The sequence below is a fragment of the Numenius arquata genome, chromosome 2, assembly GCF_964106895.1.
Source record: "Numenius arquata chromosome 2, bNumArq3.hap1.1, whole genome shotgun sequence".
NCBI classification, from domain to species: Eukaryota; Metazoa; Chordata; class Aves; order Charadriiformes; family Scolopacidae; genus Numenius; species Numenius arquata.
In genome coordinates, this window is record NC_133577.1 from 89296986 (window position 1) to 89319473 (window position 22488).

A 22488-nucleotide genomic window follows, 5' to 3' on the forward strand; every position below is an offset into this window, starting at 1 on the left:
ATTCAGAGGCTCAGACTGTTTACATGGTCCGCTTCCCTGGCGTTGGCTAAACCCTTGGAAAGAAGGGCGATTTCTCCAAAGAGGTCTGCTTGGGAAACTCCCCCCAGATGAATGGTCTGTGTGGAGAGCTGGTGGGAATTTTAAGCCTGAAACTGTCGGCATTAGCGTGGGGTGCTTGGCAGTGGTCCTGAAACAAGGGCTGCTGCCCGTGCTCCACATGCCTGCTCACTTCTTAAGGTGGCCAAGAATATGGTGTCCCTAGGCCTGGGACATGCCGTAGCCGCTTAATAGCTGTGTTAGTTCCTCGAATTTCTTTAAACAAAATCTTTCCGAATGCTTTCTCCTCCCAACTCTGATTTCCTGAGCAAGCAGTCCCAGGCAGAGCTTTGTGTGGTTCTGTTTCCATCAGTGCCAACACCGTCCCGCTGTACAGCCCTCAACAAGAAGGTTTCAGGCCTGCTTACACTGTCCTTCAAGAGCTTTCCCTAAACTGTACCTATATAAATGAGTTACCCAACCTCACGTTCTTCCTCTGGGCCACCATTGATTTTTTCAGTGCTCTCCCTGCATGGGACAGCCTGAGTGGACAGAGCTGTGTCACACTGCTGCCAGGTGTCCATCCCTTCATGTTACATGTAGTCTTCAGAGCTCCATAAGTGGTAGAAGTTGAAGTAACCTTCTCAGCACTTCCCGTGTTATGTCAAAAATCTCGTTACTTTTTCCCCTTACTGTTTACCTTTCTGAAAAGTCCTCAGATGCCTTGTGAAGATTGTTTAGAACATGTCGGTTTTCTACTCCTCACAGAGACCTGAGGCTTTCTCCTCAGACAAGGTCATCCCTGAAATGAAATTACCGAGACAACAGAGCATTGGGTGAGCATTTCAAAGCACCTTTAGCTGCTTTCACTTTTTTTGTGCTGGGTCTGGTTTGAGTACAGCCTACAAAGCATTAAAAGCACTGGCCCTAAAATCCAAAGCTGAGATAATGCCCTCACCTACTAAAAGGATAATCCAGCTCCTCTCTCTGCCTATTATTCTGATGTGGTTTTGATCAAATTGATGTGACCAGCACTTAGTGAGGCTTTACAGCTCTTGCCACTGTCTGACATGACATGAACTTGCAATTAAGAGAGCATGCTCTGCTGAAGCACAGGACGGGGCCAGCACTGAGAGGGGTTCCTAAAGTGCTTCACAATCTCTTCAGAGCTAAGTGCTAGAGTAATGCTTTGTCCTGAGCAGGGCCAACTTGTCAGAGGGCAGCTTTGGGTGGTTTGGGAGAGATTTATTTTGAAACTGGCATTAAACTGAGGTGCCCACTCATGGGTCTCTGCCTGAGCACTGGGTGTAGTCCCTGGAGCCCAGAGACTGATGCAGCGCCCACTGCCTTATGCATTAAATTGCTGCTTAATTGACCAAATCTCTGCTGCCTATACTTGGAATTAAGCAAGTACACTTGTAGACACCTGTAGGTGGATACCTATAGTCAGATGTCTTCAGCCCACCCTTGTTACAAAGTGAGCCTGGTTTTGCAGCATCCAGAAGTATCAGCATTTTTTAAGGAAAGTCTATTCCAAATCGCCTCCCTTGAAAAAGCATTTTGGTTCTTTGCAGTAAGTAGGTAGCCCTGTCAGAAATCCAGTCCTCTTCCATTATATGGAAACAAATTGAAGAAAAGAATTTGTCAATATAATTTAGGTATTCTTATTTAATACCTTTAAAAGCATTCGTAAGTGTAGCCTCTGGACACTTAAAACAATGCCAGTTGAGCTCCAGCATTAACCCTCGAACTGGAGAATTTCCTGAGAGATGGAATACATTAATTTCTATCAGAATATTCAACAGAGTACTGAACAGGTTGAAAAATCTTCCTCCTTCCTTATGAAAAATGAATCTGTGGTCAGGCAGTTTCCATGGCTGCGTATGTAGATATATAGGAAATGCATTTTCTTTCAGGTTTTTTTTTGCATGCTGTATTTTTTTGTATATTTACAACTAGGTAGGAGGAAGGAATACACCAAGGTGTTGATTTGAGTGCTTTTCAAGTTGAAAAAGAATAAGAGATGGTCTTAGTCCTCACTAATTGTTGGTTGGCTCTGAAAACCCACATCTTTTATATGCCTGCCAGGTTGAGAAACTCTGCACAGTCCCGCAGTGAACACACCTGGCTCACTCTCCACTTTCCTCATCTTCCACAAAGTGGAGCTACAGCTGCACTGAGTGAAAGGAATGTGGAAAAAATGATCTGAAGCATAAGGAAATAATATTCTGCACTGAAAAAAAAAGTTGAAGCTTGACAGCTGAAAGTGAAGGAGAGAGAATTCATCAATCCAGCTTTGCAATGCTCTGAATCCAGAAATCATAGAGGCTTCTCATCTTAATCCGTCTCAAGCGAGCAATGAAGTGGGTGTACTGCTTGCACGTGGCGTATGCTTTCTTTACCTTGGCACAAATCTTACCAGGGGGTGGTAGGATGTGTTTCTTGTGGGAGACAATGGTTGGTTTTCAAAACAGTGGTTTCATTTACAGGTAGGAACGGGTGGTGGCACGTACCACACCACTGAGTAGCGGTGACTAGTTTCTGCTGTGACTCCCCACATGATACTGCACAAACAGCTTTGTGAAAGCTCTAAAAACTCTTCAGTGATGCTTTATGGCTGAGTGAGGGTGAGAGATATTCTTGTGGTTTGAGCTGTGTCAGGACCAAAACTCTAATCACCGCTGCAGCCCTGTGTGGCACATTGCTGACCTGAGGTCAAATAACTGGTGTTCAGTTTCTGCCTGCAGAGGAAGATTAATAATGCTTACCAGCTCATTACTGAAATAATTCTTTAGATACGATGGTCAAGGTTTGTACAGCACACTGAAAAAACAAAGAGTTATTTAAGTTCCTAGTTATAGAATTAATGGTATTGTTACTATATAACTCTGTTACATACTGCCTACAAAACTCTCTACCTCAGAGTCTCAAAGAGAGAATGATTCTTGTTTCCTAGTTACATGTGTGGAAACGGAGGTAGCAGCAGCGTGAAGTAAATTATGTGAGTCCCTGAAAAAAAGCCAGTCAGGAGTGAAACCTGGTCATCACAATGCAGCATTCTTCCAGTCAGGCCAGCAATTACTTAATTAGCTCATAAGCATGCAAATAGTTCAATTAACTAGGATAGTAAACCCAACCAAAAAAAAAAAAAAAACAAAAAACAGTTGCAGCTGTGGTTGGGATCAGGGAAGGTTTGGGAAATGCAGCCCTGGACTGTAGAGCAGAAAAGACACAATACAGGTCCGACCGTGGGGTACATACAAAGGCAGTGTTTCACCCAATTTTTAGTGACAGAATCAGCGCAGAAGATGGATCTGCCATATCCGTGCATGAACTGATGCCCACTGACGTGAAGGTGAGAAGCCTTGGGGAGGTCAAGCTAACACCCTGGGTCAGCTCTGGCAGGTGAGAGACGGTGGCTGATGGGTCATGGCACTGATGGGACTAATGCTGGGCATCCCTGAAGTACAGATTCTGTGATTCTGTTAAGAAACAGGTAGATGTGGCACTTCAGGGCATGCTCTAGTGGCCAAGATTGTAAGGGTTCTTTTTGTGTGTGTATATGGTTGGACTCGGTAATCTCAGAGGTCCTTTCCAACCATGATGATTCTGTGACTCTGTTAAGATGCTCTGGCTCCTTACTGTTACATTTACCAGTAAACCCCTGACCTGACTCCCTTGTACTCCTTTTATGACAAATAAGGAGGAAGGGGATGCAAAAGCAGCTGGTGCAAAATCCAGTTGTGCCCCAGCTGAAGTCCTTTGCTGTCCCTCGGCAGGACCTTCCTCGTTTCACCCTGCGGTTCTGGGGAGGGGGAATACCTGACTCACGTCTTTGCTACATGCACTGCACTTATTAAACATGGGAAAATTGCCTGCCTGTACCAACAAAATAAGCAAATAGCTCACTGCTCCTGACTAACTCCCTGGTTTCTGCTACAACACGTAGGGCTAACAATGGACCCTATTCTCTGGACAGTCCCTGGGAGCCACGTGTTAGGAATCAGTTATTTTGTGGAATTATCCAGAGCAGTAATTTCCAAAGTGTGGGGATTTCCCGCCCCCTACCCGATGAGTAAGTCCCCTGTGGCTGTGTTATCAGACACGTGTCGAGTCGTATTGCGTGACAAGGAAGAGACCATGTCGATGCTAATAAGACTAAATGCACTCCATGGATAACTATTTTAGATAATTAACAGGATCAAATGTTTTCATATGTTCTAAGTGTCTTAGATGAAAAGGATCCAATTCTTGCAGGATTTTGAAAATGATCTAGCTCTGCCAATGTCACAGTAAGTGGCTGTTCTACAATGTGGGAAATATATTGTTAATGAGATGATCAGGAAATAGCATTAATCTTCTTTCCTTTTTTCCTTTTTTTTTTTTTTTAATTTTACTTAAGGAAGAGTACAGCAATCTTTAAGGGCATGAAAATTCTGACAGCTTTTGAGTGAGATGATTTGACTGATGATAATATGATTGTTTAGCAGATTGTGTCAATGGTAATTTCAGGTTTGCAATGTTAAAAGCTAGGGATCTTGAAGCTCTTTGCTGTGGCTTGGAAATTTGAATAGCAAGCATTTGCAGTTCAGTAATGCTCGGGTGCCCTAATTGTGGACCAGAAAAAGAAGTCAAACACGGTGAGTGTAAATGAAGCAGGAAAGTGTGATATACCCCAGGCGATACACTCAGCAAGGAATGGTGCGTTGCTGCTCACGTGTGGAGGAGACCTACTCCTTTCGAGGTGCCGAGGAACGCAGTGTGCCAGAGTACATTTGTATTTAACAGCTGCTAGTCGAGGAACGTGCTGCGTAATTGTGCAGGGACATGAAATATTCTGTCATGAAGGAGCTCCTCATCTATCCTTGAACATATCAAGAGGGTGAGAGGATTTATGGAGCTGTCACCCAGAAGATAATGAATGCACACACATACGTAAGAAAGTGAAGAGACTATAAAACCATTAGCCTGGCTAGCAGGAAAATGAAGGAGTTCCCTGGTAGTTAATGCTTTTAACTTGCTTATTCTTTCAATGCATTTTAAAGTCTATATTCCAGTGAAGTTTACTTTTATTTCACCTGCATTGCCATTCTATTTAACATTTGCCGTTTACTCTGAATCATGTAAATTCCGCCTTTTCAGGTAACTGGAAGTAGACATGAGCTAATGGAGTGACCAAAAGTTTGCTCCCAGTGAGATGCCTTAAAAAGAGAGCATGAATCAAACTGGCCTGAGTTGGCTCAAGAATAGAGATAGTCCTCTTAACATGCTCAGAGGAGAAGTGTTTGTGGGGCCAACTTCAAACTGGCTGAGGCTAATGTGCAGTTCATATTGATTGTTCAGTTACCTTGGTTATAATGGAATGGGCTTGCATTATGGTGTTAGGCAGAGAGAGTGTTCGTTCTTTCTTTGGGAAAGAGTTACCGGAGATTTGATGAAGGCACTTGAGGTGATGAAAGTCATGGTGGGAACTGATTTAGAATTTCTGGTGCAGGGAAAAAAAAGAAAAGCCCTCAGTGTCGCCCAGGCCGTCACATTTCTTCTCCAGCAAAGGTGCTCCTACACTTCTTTGAAGTGCTGGTATGACTCATCGTTGCTAATAAGGTATAGAATAAGATCACGAAAAAAGTATACTTTACACGGTACATGTACAGAAAGGTATTATATTGTGGGAAGCGACTAAATGCTGCAGCGTCTTTGTCATTTACACTGGGAAACAAGTATTAACTGGTTGCAAAGGCTTTTGCAACTCGGTGTTTTTCCCTGAACCTGTGTTCCAAAGATTGTTAGGAACCAGTTGTCTCAGAGTGGTTGAATAAACTTTAGAAAGAAAAGGAAAGTTGGCTGAGCAGAAGTGGAGCAATGAAAGCATGAGAAGAATCAAGAACAGAACAGCTTGTGCTCAGCTGGATTAGGGAACACAGTAAATACAACATAAACAGTGGCAAACATGGGATCAAAAGTTTAGTTAGAAGAGATCTTGTGGCTCTATTGACATCTTGAGCCTCTATTGACATGACGGTGACATGGGGAAAGACAAAACCAAGTTAAGACCATGTGGGCAGGTGCTGTATGGCAAGAGACAAAGGTTTAGTCCCCTGATCTGCAAGTGATTTCTTTTTTCTTCCTGTATTTTTGCCAATTTACTCCCCTGTGTTATCTGTACTTTAAAAAATGTCAGCTGGAGAAGCTTGCTTGCTTGCTTGCTTGCTGTTGTTGCATTACTAATTACTGTAGATTTAATTATGGTCACGGTGCTCAAACCTTTCAGGCAGCTATTTGTTTGTGTTAAATCCAAGGAGTGAGAGAATTAACCGATTCTCTTCATGACTGGGCTGGAGTGGGAGATATAATTCTTTGTGTGAGGAAAAAGGTTCTTTTCAGAAGAATGGAGCAAAGCAGGAATGATAACCTGAATCTTGTCAGGTTTTTATTCCGGAGACTGGCAAGGCTCAAACACAAGGCAGGATAAGGCCCAGGTAGGACTCATCTTCACTCTGGTACAAATCTGTAGCTAGATACTTTTTCTCTAGTATAGTAGAAGTCTGTAGCTAGGATATATATTTATTCATTTGCCCCACATTTATTTTTCTGTTTATTTATATAATTTCCATAAATGCCTTATGTTTCCCTCAAGATTGGCTCTTTTTAGATTTGCTTTTCACAACGTCTTCCTGCCAAGGACTCTCTCAATTCCTTTTTATACCCTGTGTTTGAACTACAAAGACTTACCTGATTCATCAGCCGTGGAGAGTTTTTTGCTCTATACCAGATCATATGACGGCTTTTAATGGGGTAATACTACTATTTTCCAGTTTTCCAATAGGTATTTTTCAAGGCTTAGGTTGGTCTTTGAAAAGCACTTTGAGACATTTGCACGGCGAGTGCTCTGTCCCAGTGGCAGGAGTCACTCTAATGGAGAAATGCCCTTGCTGAAGTCAGGAAGCATCCTGGCATCTGTGCACAGTGCTGTGCTGGGACACGTAGACATAGTCTGTGGATGTGTGAAGTATGTCTGCAACTAAACATATTCCAAATAACATATACGAAGTCTAAATATGCATATGAAGATAGAAATTTGAACATCCTTTGTGTACTCCCACTTCATACAAGCTTTCATTGCATTCTTAGAGACTACCAAAAAGAAAAATATATTTTTTTATCAGCAATTCTTGTACAAAGAAAGAGGTTCTGCCATCATTTTCCTTACTGGCTTGATCAGCTCTTCTACTTTCTTTTTTAATTTGAGATCATCTTTACAGACATTTTTGTATTACTGTTCAGAAATCTCTCCAGAATATTTGGGTGACCAACAACGTTTGAGTTGAAGTGCCTGTCTGGGTACTTAATTCTCAATATACGAAATCAGAGATGGCCTCATAATTTGAATCTGTTCCAACTGAAACAATTTTACGCCATAGCTAAATTTTGTCAACTCATTCATCTGTTTCTAGATAGTTAATAAATATTCATCTGCAACAATGAACCTCTTAGCTCCCCACCCTTAATCTTACACTACGTTGAAATGTGATGATTTAATCTTAATTTAATCCATGAAAAGGACTCTATTAGCCATTCTGATTATTTAATTCCCTTGATAGCCTTCCATCAGGGCTTTTGTGTATCAGTCAGTGTCAGATCATGGTATATGATTGGAGAGGAGTGAGTGAAACTCTAAGACGTTTGTTGAAGCAATGAGTTAAAGCCAAATACACAATTTAGCCACTTATTATTAACTTTGAAGAGTTGGCTTAGAAATTCTGAACTGAGTTAAACAATAGGCAACCTTGTATTTGAAAGAAAGAAAATACATGAAAGCCATTTTGACTCTATGGAATGTCACAGAAACTGTCTCAAAAAGAATTGGTTTAATAATATTGCCAGTTTCATGAAGAAAAAAACCTTTTGAGTGGGATGCAAGTAACTGAGCCTCAGAGTCTGTCTTTCACCAGAGTGAGCAGATGATAATGTTTCTGACTAAGTGCGAAATAATTGACTTCAGCGTTGCATTCCAGGTTCCAACCTGTCAGGTTTTCAATCAGTATTTACAGCCTGAGATCCTCCTCCTTGTGATGAATGGTCCATGGGAGAAGACAAATATAGCCTAAACCCAATCTGGAACTCTTCAATGACAGATCTACATCAGGGTTTTGGAACAACCTCTTGGTACCATTGAGCGCTGCTGCTTCTTAGGAAAAAGTAACGACATCTTCTAGGCTCAGGTACATATATGTGATTACAATAAATACAAGGAGAGAACTGTCCCTGGGCTTTGGGAGGATGAGAGCAAAATTTCAGAGGTTTGTTGTGCAGGATCGTGGGATAATCTTGATTGGTAGAGCAGACAATATTTTGCCACTTTTGTGCTTTTGCCTTTTGTTCATGAGAAAACCCGATATCAGCTCGATTTGGTGTATAACATTGATGCATCACCTATTGAGTGCTTTCCTTGTAAGTAATAAGAGAGTGTACAGAGATATGAAATGGTTGACAGAAATTAAATGTGAGCTGTCAAACTGATGAGACTGGTTCTGCCAGAAGATGAAACTCTTTTGTTTTGATTTGGGATTTTTTTTTTTTTTTTGGTCTAAATGGCTGTTCAAAATCTCAGTATGTTATTGCACAGTGCATGCATGGAATAAAAAGACTGTACTGCCTGCCTCCTCCACCTTCACCCCAAAAGCCTGGAAGAACTGTCTTGCCTTCCTCAAACTATTTGGCCTCTTCATAAACTCCACTAAGGATGTCTAGATAATTCCTTAGTTTGCAGAACTTTTTTTTTTGTTGTTGAATACAGCATAATCTTGAAATAAATCTCTTCGTGTGGCTGTTGTGTCTGAAAATTTTGCAGCAGGTGTCAGTCAGAAAGTACCATACAGAGTTACAACCTTCTCTGTGTTAGTTTGTCATGTACTTTTGGAACTGCTTTTTGGTGCAATATTGAAAGTATTCTCTATATTGAATATAAAAAGATTTACTGCATATAGGGTAAATGTAACTAAGACTGGCTGAAAGTTCTTATGGTATGTATAGAAAAACCCTTTTCCATACTTTCTTTATTGCCTGGATGAACAACAGTGTCTGAACTGGCACTGAAAAGAGGGACTGGACATGAATTTGGTAGATATATGTTCTGAAAAGCAGGTCAGTATGTGTATAAGAAACTGAACTGGCAGCCTGGAGTGAAAATGCTAATGCAGAAATAAATAAGGGAATTGACTGTTAGAGTAATCAGAAAATATAATGTTCTAATTCTTGCTTTGCATAACTAACAGGCAATTAACTTTCATTGATTCATGATGTGAAAAGTGATCAAGAGATGTAGGTCCTTTGCTTTGGTAACAGCCTGTCAGTTGGGAAGAATGTTTTTCTTGACAGTTGATTAGGGGTTAAATGAGCTGAATAAAATTGGTAATTTTTGCTGCTTTTCCCACTTAGTAGAACAACTATTCTATGAAGCATTTTTCTTTACATTAGTTGTAATGACTGGCTTTAACTCATTAGCCCTGTTGGAAGAACTGTTTTTGTTTGACAAAGATGTCATTTTCGTCTTCTCAAAATCTGCAAGAATGGCTGATGCATATAGAACTTGGATCAAAGTATTATTTGACTTTGATAGATTTGAGTCTGCTCTTAAGCAAACTGCTTCTCCTGGGGAAGTACATGCTTGATCTGATCATGCAATAGCTTAGATGGTGAAGATGGGAGCAGAAGCATCTCATACCTCCATAACGTGGTACCTGCCTGTCTCTACAGGGGACTACATTGCACCACAGGAGTGTTACCTCAGCTCCTGCTGACCAAGAAGGTAGCACCTCACATTACATTTGTAAAGCCACAAACACAGATTGCAATGACCGACTGTTTTGGAAGAGTAACTGCTCTCCAAATCACCAGGCCCACCAGGAGATGTTGGCCTGCTCTTGCTGAGAGTGGCATCAGTCCATTTGGTGCTCATTGACTCTAGATGATGAAAAAAAACAGCAGGGAGAAAAGAGGACACTTTCTGAGCAGTGGCAAGAGGGAAAAGGGTTGAGCCCGAAAATATTTACAATGAGCTCTAACTTATGGTAAGGTCTTGTGTAACAACAGCTGTGGTTAAACAGGTGCATATCAGTAATTACCACAATGAGGTTCCTGAAAGGAATGGGCATATTTCTCTTAAGATAGGGGAAAAAGTAAGGGTAGCGGGGATCACTAGGGAAAACGGTTACATATAACAAACATAGCTACAGGTTTGGGGTTTTGGATTGGTGTTTTTTTGGGGCGGGGCTGTTTCTCCTTATAGGCTCAGGAACCGAAATTGTTTCATAGCACAATGTTTTTCAATGCTTTTTAATTTTGTGAATTCATATCCTCCCACACCTCCCCCCCCCACCCTCCCCTTCTCCTTCTCCCCCCCCTTCCCCCTCCGCCCCCATTGAAGCTCTTATTTAATGATCTTTAGTCTACAAGAGGCTTGATTTTATGGCTAGCTTAGAAGTACCTCTTGAATGGCAGTTAAAATATACCATCTCTCTCCAAATGAAAACTTCAACCATGGCTCTAACACAATGGGCTTGAAGAGTACTGATGCTGGGTAACTACTTGGGAGTTTTTTGTCATGGTTTGGAACTAGTCCATGTTTTGATAGAGAAAGTTGTTTTTGGAGGCAAACGATCAGGCTCTTGGGAAAGCAAGGTACTAGTTCTTCATCTGCAATAGAGGTGGAGAATTCTTCTGCTGGCTGGCTGTGACCGTCTTACAGTGGACCACACTGATGAAAGCAGCTTTTCAAAGCCCCTCAAAAAGTGCTGTGCTATTGCACTTGGGACACTTTGAAGTTTATGGTTGTGCTAAAGCCCTGGAGTGAAATTTTAGATCAAAAGAGCAAGGCTAGAACATCAACAGGAAATAAAACATTTTTATTGAATATCTGTGTAATATGTATGTTATTTTAACGACAATTGGAAAACTACTGTGGGAAGTCACTACACAAAGTGAAACAAAATATAAACCACCTCATCAAAAATGAAGGTAAAATACGGCTAAAGTTGTCAGCTCGCGGGCCACGAGCGATATGGCAGGATAAAACACCCCAAACATTTCTACAAGATACAGAGAAAACCCACACAGAGAAACACTCAAGCAGGCAGTAAATATACACAAAGGCAACTAGGATCTTTCTACAGCATCAGATTCTAATACTTCACACAGCTTTGTCAGAAAGGTACATGCGGCTTCTTCGAGGATGAAAATGTCATCTTGGTCACATGGCAGGTTCAGTCACTGAGAATCATCGTCCCTTACAAACCAGTTCTATGGTGACATTCAGTCTGGCAGTGTAGGAAGAGAAAGCATTAAGAATACCTTAACACAACGAGTCGGTCCTGGCAGTTTGAACCTGCAGCTATCCTGAATGAACAACTGAAAAGTTGGAGACCATGAAGCACTTATGCTGGAAAGCTGACTGTCTACTTCTTCTCTTTGGTGGGGTTTGGTCCTTAAGGTTAAGATTTTAAAGTATTCCAGCTTGATGCTTTGCATGTATGCGCCTGTTTCTATCAGAAAATGTCTCACTTGTGTTTTTTCCGTGTTTCATGTAAAAAAGAAAGAAAATGGGTCTTGCTATTCTCACTTTTGGAGGTGGGGAGAGATCCAGGCCTTTTTTTTTTTTCTCCTTCCACTTCTTTGCTGCTTCTTTACTCACCCAACGTACTGAAGACGTTGGTGCTTGGCCATCGCTGCACTGCCCTCTCGGGCTGTCACACCTCTCCCAGAAGCAGAGCCTTGAGGGAGGCTGTGGAATTTAGTTTTCAGTACACAGGTCTCTGATTACATTCATCTTTGTTTTCAGTAATTTCTTCTGGCTACAACTGATAAGAACGTTAATGGTTAACTTCTCATGCCTCCCTCCAAAAGGTATAGCATTTCCACATTTCTGGGGTAGTTTGCATTGCTGAAAATAATGAACTCTTCAAAGCATTATAAATATATTCACAGCTTGGAAAGATAAGCAAGGGGCCTCAAAGGACAGTAGATGAGATAGAAGTGATGCCCTAAATGACTTGATGAGATGGTGCAAGCTGAGATGACAAGCTGGCTAGCCATAAGATGACTACCTACAGTAAAGCAGCAGGGGGGCGAGGGAGGTTGGAAATGTAGAATATTGCACAGGGCTTGACAAAATGCTGCGTGGTCAACCCATTCAATATAGCATCCTTGTCCCCTGCATAGCTCTCCAGTTCTAAATTGGTCCTTAATAACTAGAACTGCTTGGGCTACGCATTCCTTCGGCAGTGCAGTAGAAGGGAATGGCAGTATTATTACAATATCACTACGGAATAAATTGATTGCTATCCACTGAGAAAACTACATTTCTAAGCACACACGGCAGTCACAGTGATACACAGAGCAGTCTTTCAAGACTCTTATGGAATGACTAATAGCTTCATAATAGTGCCATTTACTACATAATAACATTGAAAACATTTAAAAACTCCTCCTGAAACGAGCATCTAGTATACAGAAGAGGTTGCTTCAGTTTTCTAGAACTTGTTCTTTGTTTTCACTTTTTTTTTAAAGGACAAATTAAAACTTAAGTATAAATAGTATATAAAAGGTCACTAGCTGTTCTCTTTTGGCTTACTTTGAAGTGCATTTAGAACTATGGCTAAATTTTGTCATCTTCTGATGGGATTACAATACTGTCTGTTTACCATGAAACTATTTTGTATAATAAACTCACACAGCTGTGTCTAAAAAATATTCTGCATTCCTTCTAATCTGAGTTAGTATAATAAAATATTTTGTTACAAAGTCTAATGTGCAAACTCATTATAATGTGAAATCGTGGATGGAATTCACAGTATGCAAATTTTGTATAAAGGTGATAACGGAGAGCTACTCTTGTTTTCATGGCAGCATTTCACTACTGCTGCGTCTTCCCCCTCCCCCCCTCCCTGAACAACCTCTGCAACGGTCTTACTTTGTGTGTTAGATGAAATCGTTGCCTCCTGTGGAACTGCTTCCTCAACTTTCAATCTAAAGCCATTTCAGTCTGTTATGTGTTTGCTTTGGAATATATACAAAAAAATGATATCCTGGCTTCTGGCTACGTCTCCTTGAGGTCAGCCATGGAGCTGCTCAGATCATGCTAAGTTGCCTGTGAAAGAAGTCTACCCAATCGGATTTGCCCCTCCAAGATTCGCTGTGGACGCATAGCGTGTTAGTAGGATGGTCCAGTTGAAAGCTCAGATTTAAGTTGTCCTTTAAGATGTCAGTGTAACACTACTAGTGCCTTACAAGTTGGAATTTTTTTTTTTTCTGGAATGCAGACGATACAATAGTTACCCTATAATATATTATCAGCTCTCCTATATCTCAGTCAATTTACATAATTTAAAATAGAACATCTTATTAAAAACATCTAGATATACACAGATTAGGAAACGCTTACAACATACAAATACACAAACTAGAAATAAATTCTCAGCATACTGGTGTATATATACAACTGTGTGATACAATAAATAATTTCTGTCATGCTCTATCTACACATCATATTGCTTAAAAGAAGAGTAGATCTGGGGGGGCAGTGGTGAAATGAAGTGCCTTTAGAGGGCTCTCTACATTTAAATTTGTGCAAATTAAAATGGGACTTTAAAAGTACAACTGATCTGTGTCAGGAACACATGGCTGGAAACGAAAGGACCCATATTACTGAGGTATTTACAGATACTGGCTAAAGAGCACTATGTGGGCAAATGCAGAAAGGCTTCTTCTTCTTTTTCTCCTTCATAATTTAATTTAATTTAATTTACTTCTTGACCGCCAGCATGGCATCTACCTCCTCCTCGGGCTGTAAGGTGTGCCACTGTGCAATGGGCCGCCGGGGGTTGGCCAACATGTCTGACCAATGCCGCAGCTCCGCTCCGGTGCTGTTGTAGCCCACAAAGACTTTCCCGATGGCATCGTTCTTGCCAATCTTGTCATAGTCCAAAACAGTCACAACTATTTGCACTTTCTACAATGAGACAGAGAAAGACCAGTGAGTGTGACAGCAAGGGGAAGGTGGGCAGGGATGAATCTTGGGACAGACAATGACAATGAAGACTTCATAAAGGAAGGTAAGCATGTGACAGCCAGAGCAGGTTCCCACAGCGAGAAGCAAATTCAAATTTTTGTCTTTGCGTCTTGTGAACCTTCCAAATAAAATTAAGTTCACATCCTCCCTGTTAACTTGAAACTTGCCCGCCCTTGCATCAAAGAGCTTCATATGGGAATCGATTTTTTTCCTTTAACAGACTAACCACCTATGGATTTTTTTTTTGTTGTTATTGAAGACAGACTGCTAGAAGGCTGTAGGGCTAAGAGTGAGATCTTAAGGTAAACTAAGATCTAAGTGACTATGGATTCTGGCACTTAAGGGAAAGAAAGTGATGCAATTTAGCACATCTTTATTGTTTAAGCAAATAAGTAAAAATAAGGTAAAATTCAGAAATGGCTCTACCCCAAGTTAACATTTGCAATGGCATACTCTATTCTATTAATTGCTTTTCTACTTCTAAATAACTCCTACCCATCCATCCAGCATGCTAATTAGTTATTTTCAGATAAAGTCAGAAGCTAGCCCTTATGGTTACTACATACATATACTCATGCATACTCATCTGGGGGTGTGTGCGTATGTGCACATCTGGAAGCAGGTGTGTACACTGTGTATATTCTATATATTAATAAAGGAGTCTAGAAGTCAGGCTGCATGCTTAGGGGAGCTGGAAAGAAGTATAACCCCCACTGTCTCAGGACTCAGACACACCGGTGCTGCCTGGGACTGAGCTGCTGTTGCAGTGCCACTTCTGCTGCCGGAATGGTGACCTTTGGCAAACGGGGTTAGACTACTCCCACAAAATCTGCACAAGCCCATCTGTCACAGCTCATAGACAATTTTCCATTCACTCAGATGGGGGCACGCTGGGAGGTGATGTTCAAGCCAGGCATTTGCGTCTGCAGTTGCGTGCACATGCATACATTCCTCTCGATTAGGTCATTAATATTTGTCGAAAAAGCACAAACAGCTATTCCTTCAGTGGAGTGGTGTTCTCCCCCAACAGCACCCAAGACATTAACAGCCTTGGGCTGATTTTACTAAACTGTAAACTCTTCTCCTTAGGGAGCTTTATTTTTAAAGATAAACATACAGTTCTTTTCCTGATTCCTTGCTATCCCATGGTAAATACATACAGCTTCTTATTCCAGTGTGAGTTTCCTGAATTGAAGGAAGAAATTTCCTGAAACATATTTCTTCCAGAAAAATATTTATTCTCAAGCATCAGTTTTTTAAATTTAAGGTTTTAAATATATGTACAATCTGGATTTCTTACTGGAATGGTTAATTTCAGTGCTTGTAATAGGATTATATTTTAAAAATAACTGACTCTTTTAAGCATATCTGCAAGACCAGGCTCACGAGGTCTATTTTACCAGAGTCCATTCCCTTACAAGATTGTACAATTCACAGAGCCAGAGAAAGAGATGATTCCAACAGGCACTAAAGTATTTATATAGTTGCTGATGACAAAAGCGTACATCAAACTCAAGACTCTCTCTCCCCAGAGCACTCATGATAAAAGGCAATATCCTGAAGCAAGTATTTATAGATGCCAAAATGATATTTCAGTGTTGCTGGTTGCAATATACTCACTTTTAATGTTGATGGTACCTCCCCAAATGAACATTTTTGTTTTAGATGCATCGTACAATCACAGATATAAAAAGTAAGCATGAGACTATTATTTTACGGTACAAAAACAAGTTGCCTGCTGCACCTAGAAGCTTAGGGGCTAGTTACTATTGGAATTTTTTTTTTTTGGGGGTGTTAATCATAAGACAACAATGAGCACTGTAAACAAAAGTCCCTTTTCCTTGTTCTGTAAAGATGTAAGATCAGCTAGCTCAGATGATTAACTCTGAGATGATTTTCACCTCATGATCTCTCGCTTAAACCTAGAGAGAAAGGTGAGCATCTCTTTGTCTTTGTACCATACATTAAAGGAACAGCTGCACTGCAAAACCCAACAGGTGCTAGCAGAAAGCACCATCTCTGCTAATAAACACTTAGATTAGCAGTTTCTTTCAGGTGATTAGGAATTCCTTGGACTGAAAGGGCCTGGAGACATTGCTACCTACGGAGATGGTCTGTCTTGAAAGTTGCAAAACGTGGTCTTGCTCTGCCTGTAGTAACAGGATTTCACTTCCCAGTGGTGTTCTCCCATTACCCTTAAGGACATCACCTTTTTTCCCCTCAAGAGCCAGAATCCATAGTCACTATTAAATTGTTGAAAATGTTAATGTTTGGCCCATTTTAAATTACATAGATGTACTGCTATTGAGCTGCTTTCCCTTTATGAGCTCTCTTGTCTTTGTTCTGCAACAATCAAGAAACTTGTATAACCATTATTTTTTATTTGACTATGAAAGTTTGCTTAATGACTTTTACATGAATTACCCTAAAGTCACGGTGATTCTTACCATATTAAGTCTAAATAACATTTTAAATATGTTTTTCTAATGATGAAATCACTTCAGTAACCATAAGGAAATAGCTTCTAAATATAGTCTGTTATAACTAACTCCAAAATACATTGGCATGTGACCAAAGTCCATAATTACAGATTTTAAATTGAGGCTATATACTGAAATGAATAGCTATAAAGTCGTTCTAATAAACTTATTTAAAAAAAAAAAGGCAAAAATTTAAACAGTTAAACCACAATACTTTTTAAAGGGCCTATATGCACCTTACAAAACTGATTTAGGATTAGAAGGCAAAATGGCCAAGTACCTACAGAATGCACCTAGCCAGGCTAAAGCTCAGATCTGGTGACTCGGAGGTACCCATTGCGGTTCCCCAGTCCTGTTTCTACTTGGAAATCAAGACATTTGTTGCCTCAATTGCCAAAGAGGCTTGATTTGATTCATCTCTTTTTGCCTCTGGGTCTTTGATGCTTGCTATGAGATCCTTCACAAGTAGACAGACCAGCTTTCATTAAAATCAATGTGAATTAGGCCCCACTGGATTTCCCACTTTTTGATTCCTAGAGTCCACAGACACCTGTACATGCTGTAGGGCATGAAGAAACTCTAAATGGGCTAGTTGTGCATCCCAGTCACTACTCCTACTGCCTTGCCTTGTCTAGTTTTACTATCTTTGTCAGCACCAAGTCAATAAAAACCAAGCACACAGCTTTGGTTGAAACGTAGGCCTTGGCTCCTGGGCTTCTCTCCAGTACAGCTGCTATCAAAATCCAAGATACAGAGTCTCAAAACCCATACCATGCTCTCATCTAATTAAGAGGGGGCTCCCAATTTGGCCCAGACCATTTAAGCCCATTTAAACTTTTAAACTACGAATAGCATAGCACCTAACTCATACCTAGACCTCTCTTACAAGCCACAAAAGGATGTATTCCCAGACTATTCTTACTCATGGTCATTCAAACTGGGAGGCCCCTGAAAGTACACTTTCCACGCACAGCTCCACTGGGAAAAGCTAATGTCTTGCTTAACAGCTCCATGGTCACAGGGCTCCATGAACAGGTGGGAAGCCAGCATGCGGTTATTTTCTCTTCTGAGGGTATTTAAACCAACACAACTTTCCCGCAATGAATGCTCTAACAAGTGAGCAAAATAATGAAATAGTTTAATGCTAATAGTTAATGCTTTAAAAAAATGGAGGAAGCCGGTACCAACTTTACGTGGTCTTTACGTGGTCTACACTACCTAGATCAGACCAGAAACCAAAGTCTCTCCCTTTCCAAGTAAACCACCCAACTAAGAGGTTTTCTTATGCTCTGTGGCCAACCATATACTTATTATTTAGGCAGAAATGAGTGTTGCACTCCCAATACAAGCCATAGGCACAGGCGAAAAGAGTATTTGTGTACAACACTGAAGATACTGTTTTAAATTCCCTTAAGGAGGTGAGTCGGTTACAGGTTTCCCACATGCCTCCTGAGCTTCTCTATTGCGAGAAAAGGCTAGTTAACATCAGAAGTTAAATCTCACTCACATGAGTGAGAGACGATTTGCCTCCCAGTAGCCCAAAGGAAGGTTATTGAGTCCCTGAAAAAAATTACACGATGCCTTGTCCTAGTATTTCCCACTGCTAATGTAGGAGACTTCCAGCTCACTGTGCTGACTTCCGAGGCTCCTAATTTTAGGCACCAAGCTCTCCAGGAGTAGCAGCTGGACAACTGCTGGTGCTCCCCAAGAGAAGAGGTACTGCAGTACTGACCTCTGAGAACCCCTGAGATCCAAAAATGTCTTTTTTCAAGGGATATAGGAATCACTCAAAAAGTTTTCATGGTGTGTGATGAATAACTGAAAAAAAGTTGTGATTAAATTATGTGTTTTACTTAAGAGGGACGCTGCAGTGCTTTCAACAAACAGGACTGATAAATGCATAGGGAACACAAATTTAACTGATGATGCTAATTCATTATTTCAAATAATTTGGAGAAAATTGCTACATATGCCTTTTCTTTCATCCTAATACTTTTTTTGCTGGCACATTCCTTCTCTATCTCCCTGTGGATTTATTTTTTGCAGAATCCATTTCTGTTAACAGAAAATGTCAGTTATCCATTTCTCACTGATGAATCAAAGCTTCATAAGTACTGTGCATTTTATCATTTCCCTCTTGAAGCAGTCACACTCATCTAATGTAGCACAGGGCTGGCACCTAGGTGCTAATGAAGGCATGCACACGTGATAATTAACAAGATTCCTGTTAAATATTTATAAGGGCTGAGAAATGGAATGCAGAGAGAAGACAAAACACTGTTTGACATTACCTGAATTTGCTCGAATGGTACTTCAAAGCTGAAAGACTCGTTGTAGTAGGGATTCAGAGTGTTCTTTTTAATTGTAGTCTTTTTCTTCTTCAGCCTCTTACCATTCTGCATCAGATGGATCTTCACATAGGGATCTAAGTAATCAAGAAAAGAAGTAGAGCTAAGAAGGGCAGTTCAGATTTTAATCCCACACGTTTAAGAGTCGATGAAAAAAAAAAAAACAACAAAACTTTAGCACCAAACAGCTTGTATTTAAAGAAAGACCTAATTTCCACTATAGAAAACCTCCAGTATGATTGCAAAGTGTTCCTGATGGAAAAAGGTACAAAACGTTTATTGCGTTATCTCCTTAACATCACAAAGGAGGGGTAAATTCCCACCTAACTTTGTTCTGTAGCTCATTAACCATCCTGGAAATGTTTTAACATTACTTATTTACTGCAAACACTTCTTAGCAATGGGGCTGTGGGGTGTTTTTCCCAAGAGCGGTGAGCGCTGCTGAATGCAGGCCCGGTGGGCACAGGGCTCGGGTGGCCAGACGCCCTGCAACAGCCCGGCCACTCTTCATATTGCTCCTGGGACAGGAGCTGCACCATTTTCCCATCCTCTGACCTCCCTGAAGGGCTGCAACTGACACAGCTCAGTGTCCATGGGCCTGGCACAGGGACAGACTGCATGGAGGAAGGGATTTTGCCCCTTAAATATCAGTTCTCTATCCTAGTGCTACATGCAGCCAGAGTAAGGTGCAGGCCACGGTACTGGTATAAATTATGAATTGTTTTTGCTACTCTCCATTGAATTCCCATTGTTATTTTGTACCATTTCTGGTGGCTAAGTAACAGAACTAATATGGTACCTAATCAGCGTCCTGGTTTAGCCTCAGGCGGCAACAAAGGACCAGGGGGCAGCCGCTCCTCAGATCGGGCCCCCCCCGCCAGCGCGGCCGGGAGGGGAGAATGGGAAGAAAAAGGCAAAAACTCGTGGGTTGAGACAAAGGCGATTTAACAGAACAGCAAGGGGAGCAAGAAACAACAACAATAATAACACCGACAGAGGAATATACAACCACGAGTACGATACCACCGCTTGCCGACCGCAGCCGGGACGCCCCCCGACCGCTCCGCTCCGCTCCCCCGGGGGAATGACTTCCCCTCCCGCCCCCCCGACTTCCTGCCCCTCCGACTTCCTGCCCCTCCCTTCCCCCGCCAGCTCCTGCCACCACCTGGGCTCGGCTCCCACGGGATGGAATACCTGCGTCCCTGCTAGGTCCTGGGGAGAATTAACCCTATCCCCGCCAGACCCAGGACAATCAGGTATTCCGTGTGCAAGCAAAACTCTCATGGACATTACTGCCATGAAGTGGTATCTCAGGGGTTATACGTTCAACAGACATTTTCCCTGCTTAAAAGAATAGCGCTGTCAGCCCTTAATCTGTTACAAGAGCCATGTTCCTGTCTAGAGAATGGATGAGCGGTTCTTCTTCTATGATGGTGTTAATTAGCAGTACCTTCACTGAGCTCAGTTATTTTTCTCTTTAGGCCAACCGTGAAACACCACCTGAAGCATCTCAAACTTATCCTTTTCAACAACCTGTATGGTACTGTCACCAAAATTTGGGTCAGTACCTCTCTTCACTCTAGGCCGTTGAAGTGTGGTGCCTTGACCAGGCAAAAGGCTGGCGTGAGTGAGCTGGTAGGAGCTATACGAGGTGCCAGCCAGCCAAAAGTTGTCTGTGGCATAAATTAAGAGAGCCTGAATGCAAACTATCAAAGGAAAGGACTTCTCCTTTCCCTCCTGAAAAAAGGATGGAGCTACAGAAGAATGACAAATGAACACTGAAATTAAATATTATCACTCTAAGCAAACCATGCTTTACAACTCTGCAATAAAATTCGTGTTCAGAATGTCTGAGAAGAGTAATTGCATTCTGCTACTGTCAAAATATGCCTTACTGTGGAAGACCTAGGAGTTCAGGACGGTTAAGTTACTGGAGTGACTTGATTACGGTCTACAGTACCTTTGAAGGGAGCTTAATTTTGATAGTGGACTCTGCAAGACTGCAAAGAAGTGTATAATAAGGTCCAATGGCTGTGAGAAGAAACTAGAAAAATTCTAACTTAGAAAAAGTCATGTGCTTTAGCAGTAAGACTGAAACAGCTGGGATAGCCTCTTAGTGTTTGTGGTGAACTCTCTGTTATAGAGGGTTAAGATTCCTTCTCCCTCAAAAGACTCAAGTTCAAGTAGAAATTAGATCTGGGCAGGTTTACGCTTGGGGCTAGACAGGGGATTGCAAGGGTTCCTTTTGGCTGCACAATGTACGAATTAAGGAGTATCATGTGAAGAGCAGAAATGCTAGCAAAAAGCCAACAGAGTTCTCTTTCTTTCTCAATACTGAGTTCACCATCACTGCATACAGGATTTGAAGGTGGTAAACAGGTAAATCTGGACTCTTTCAACATTAGGTGATGCTTAAGAAAAGCTCATATACCTTATTACTTTTGCTGAGGCTCCACGCTGAATGCACAATTGTTTTGGCATGCAAAACGACATTTTAGGTATAGCAAATATATAGTAAGAAAGTTCAGTACTCAAGGAGCCAGTGGTAGAGTGTTAAGATATGGAAATGAGATAAGATGCTGTTAAAATATAATTTCAGTAACTAGAGTGAGCTGGGAGGCTAAACAGCGCAGTAATACATTATTATTAAGGGGATTAGAACTGAAGAATTCTATTAAAATAAATGCAGTTGATATAAGTCAATCCCTTACTGATCTGTGCTCATGCACAGACAATATACACAGATTTGATGATTATTCATATGCCCACAAGGAACTGTATAGTAATGATTTATATAGCGATGCAGATATATTCCTATCTTGATAAACATTCCATATTTGGAGAAAAATATTTTTAACTTCGAAATCAAGTGTATGTGAATGCTCGGGGTCTATGTGTGCATTCATTTTAAATGATTTGCTTCTATTGACTTTCTACATTTTCTGTCTTCAGGCTGCTCTTAGAGCAAAATCTGACCCCAGATAACTCATGGCCACGGGACAAGGCCCAGAAGCTAGTTTTCTGTGGTTTCTTTTTCATGTCCTGACCAGCTGCTTAAGTTTGTGTGTCTGGGGATTTGAGATAGGCTCAGTCAAATGCCATTTTTTTTAGTAGGAAAAATGCAAGTGATACCAGATTGCCATGGCAGTGCAGAACTGTCAGTGGCAGAGGTCCCAAATGGAGCACAGAAGGGGACATATCATATGAATCAACATCCGTATTCTTTTTCATCCAAGGGTAAAATTTTCATGCCAAACCAAATAGAAATTGAATGTCACCTAACTGAAACCATAGTTCTTCTTTTCTAGTTTCAGAGGAAAGTATTAAATAAGTTTATTCATCACAAAAACACTGAAAATCAGAACGGGGTGTTCAGCTCAAGTAAGTGGATGGGCCATTAGAGATTTTAAATGAGTTTCTTCTTAGATTGTACATCCACTTCCTATTTCTTGAAGTATCCCAGTCTTACCTAATTCTCCCCTCTCTTCATTCTTCTGTCTCTCATATATGAGCCCCTCCACCAGTTAAATTATCTTCAGTTACACTCTCTCATATCCCA

The 22488-nt window shown here is 41.1% G+C and overlaps 1 protein-coding gene across 2 annotated transcripts in view; it reads right to left on the bottom strand.

The window, feature by feature from the left end:
- Positions 1-13343: 13343 nt before the first annotated feature.
- The window catches only part of SYT1 (synaptotagmin 1), a 131083-nt gene continuing 121938 nt past the window's right edge, over positions 13344-22488 (bottom strand). For both annotated transcript variants that reach the window (XM_074167946.1, XM_074167945.1), the window contains exons 7-8: positions 18873-19006; positions 13344-14041 (exon numbers count right to left, since the gene is read on the bottom strand). In XM_074167946.1, coding sequence (XP_074024047.1) covers positions 13835-14041; positions 18873-19006 — 341 coding nt within the window. In that variant the 3' untranslated portion in view covers positions 13344-13834. The remainder of the gene's footprint in view (positions 14042-18872; positions 19007-22488) is intronic.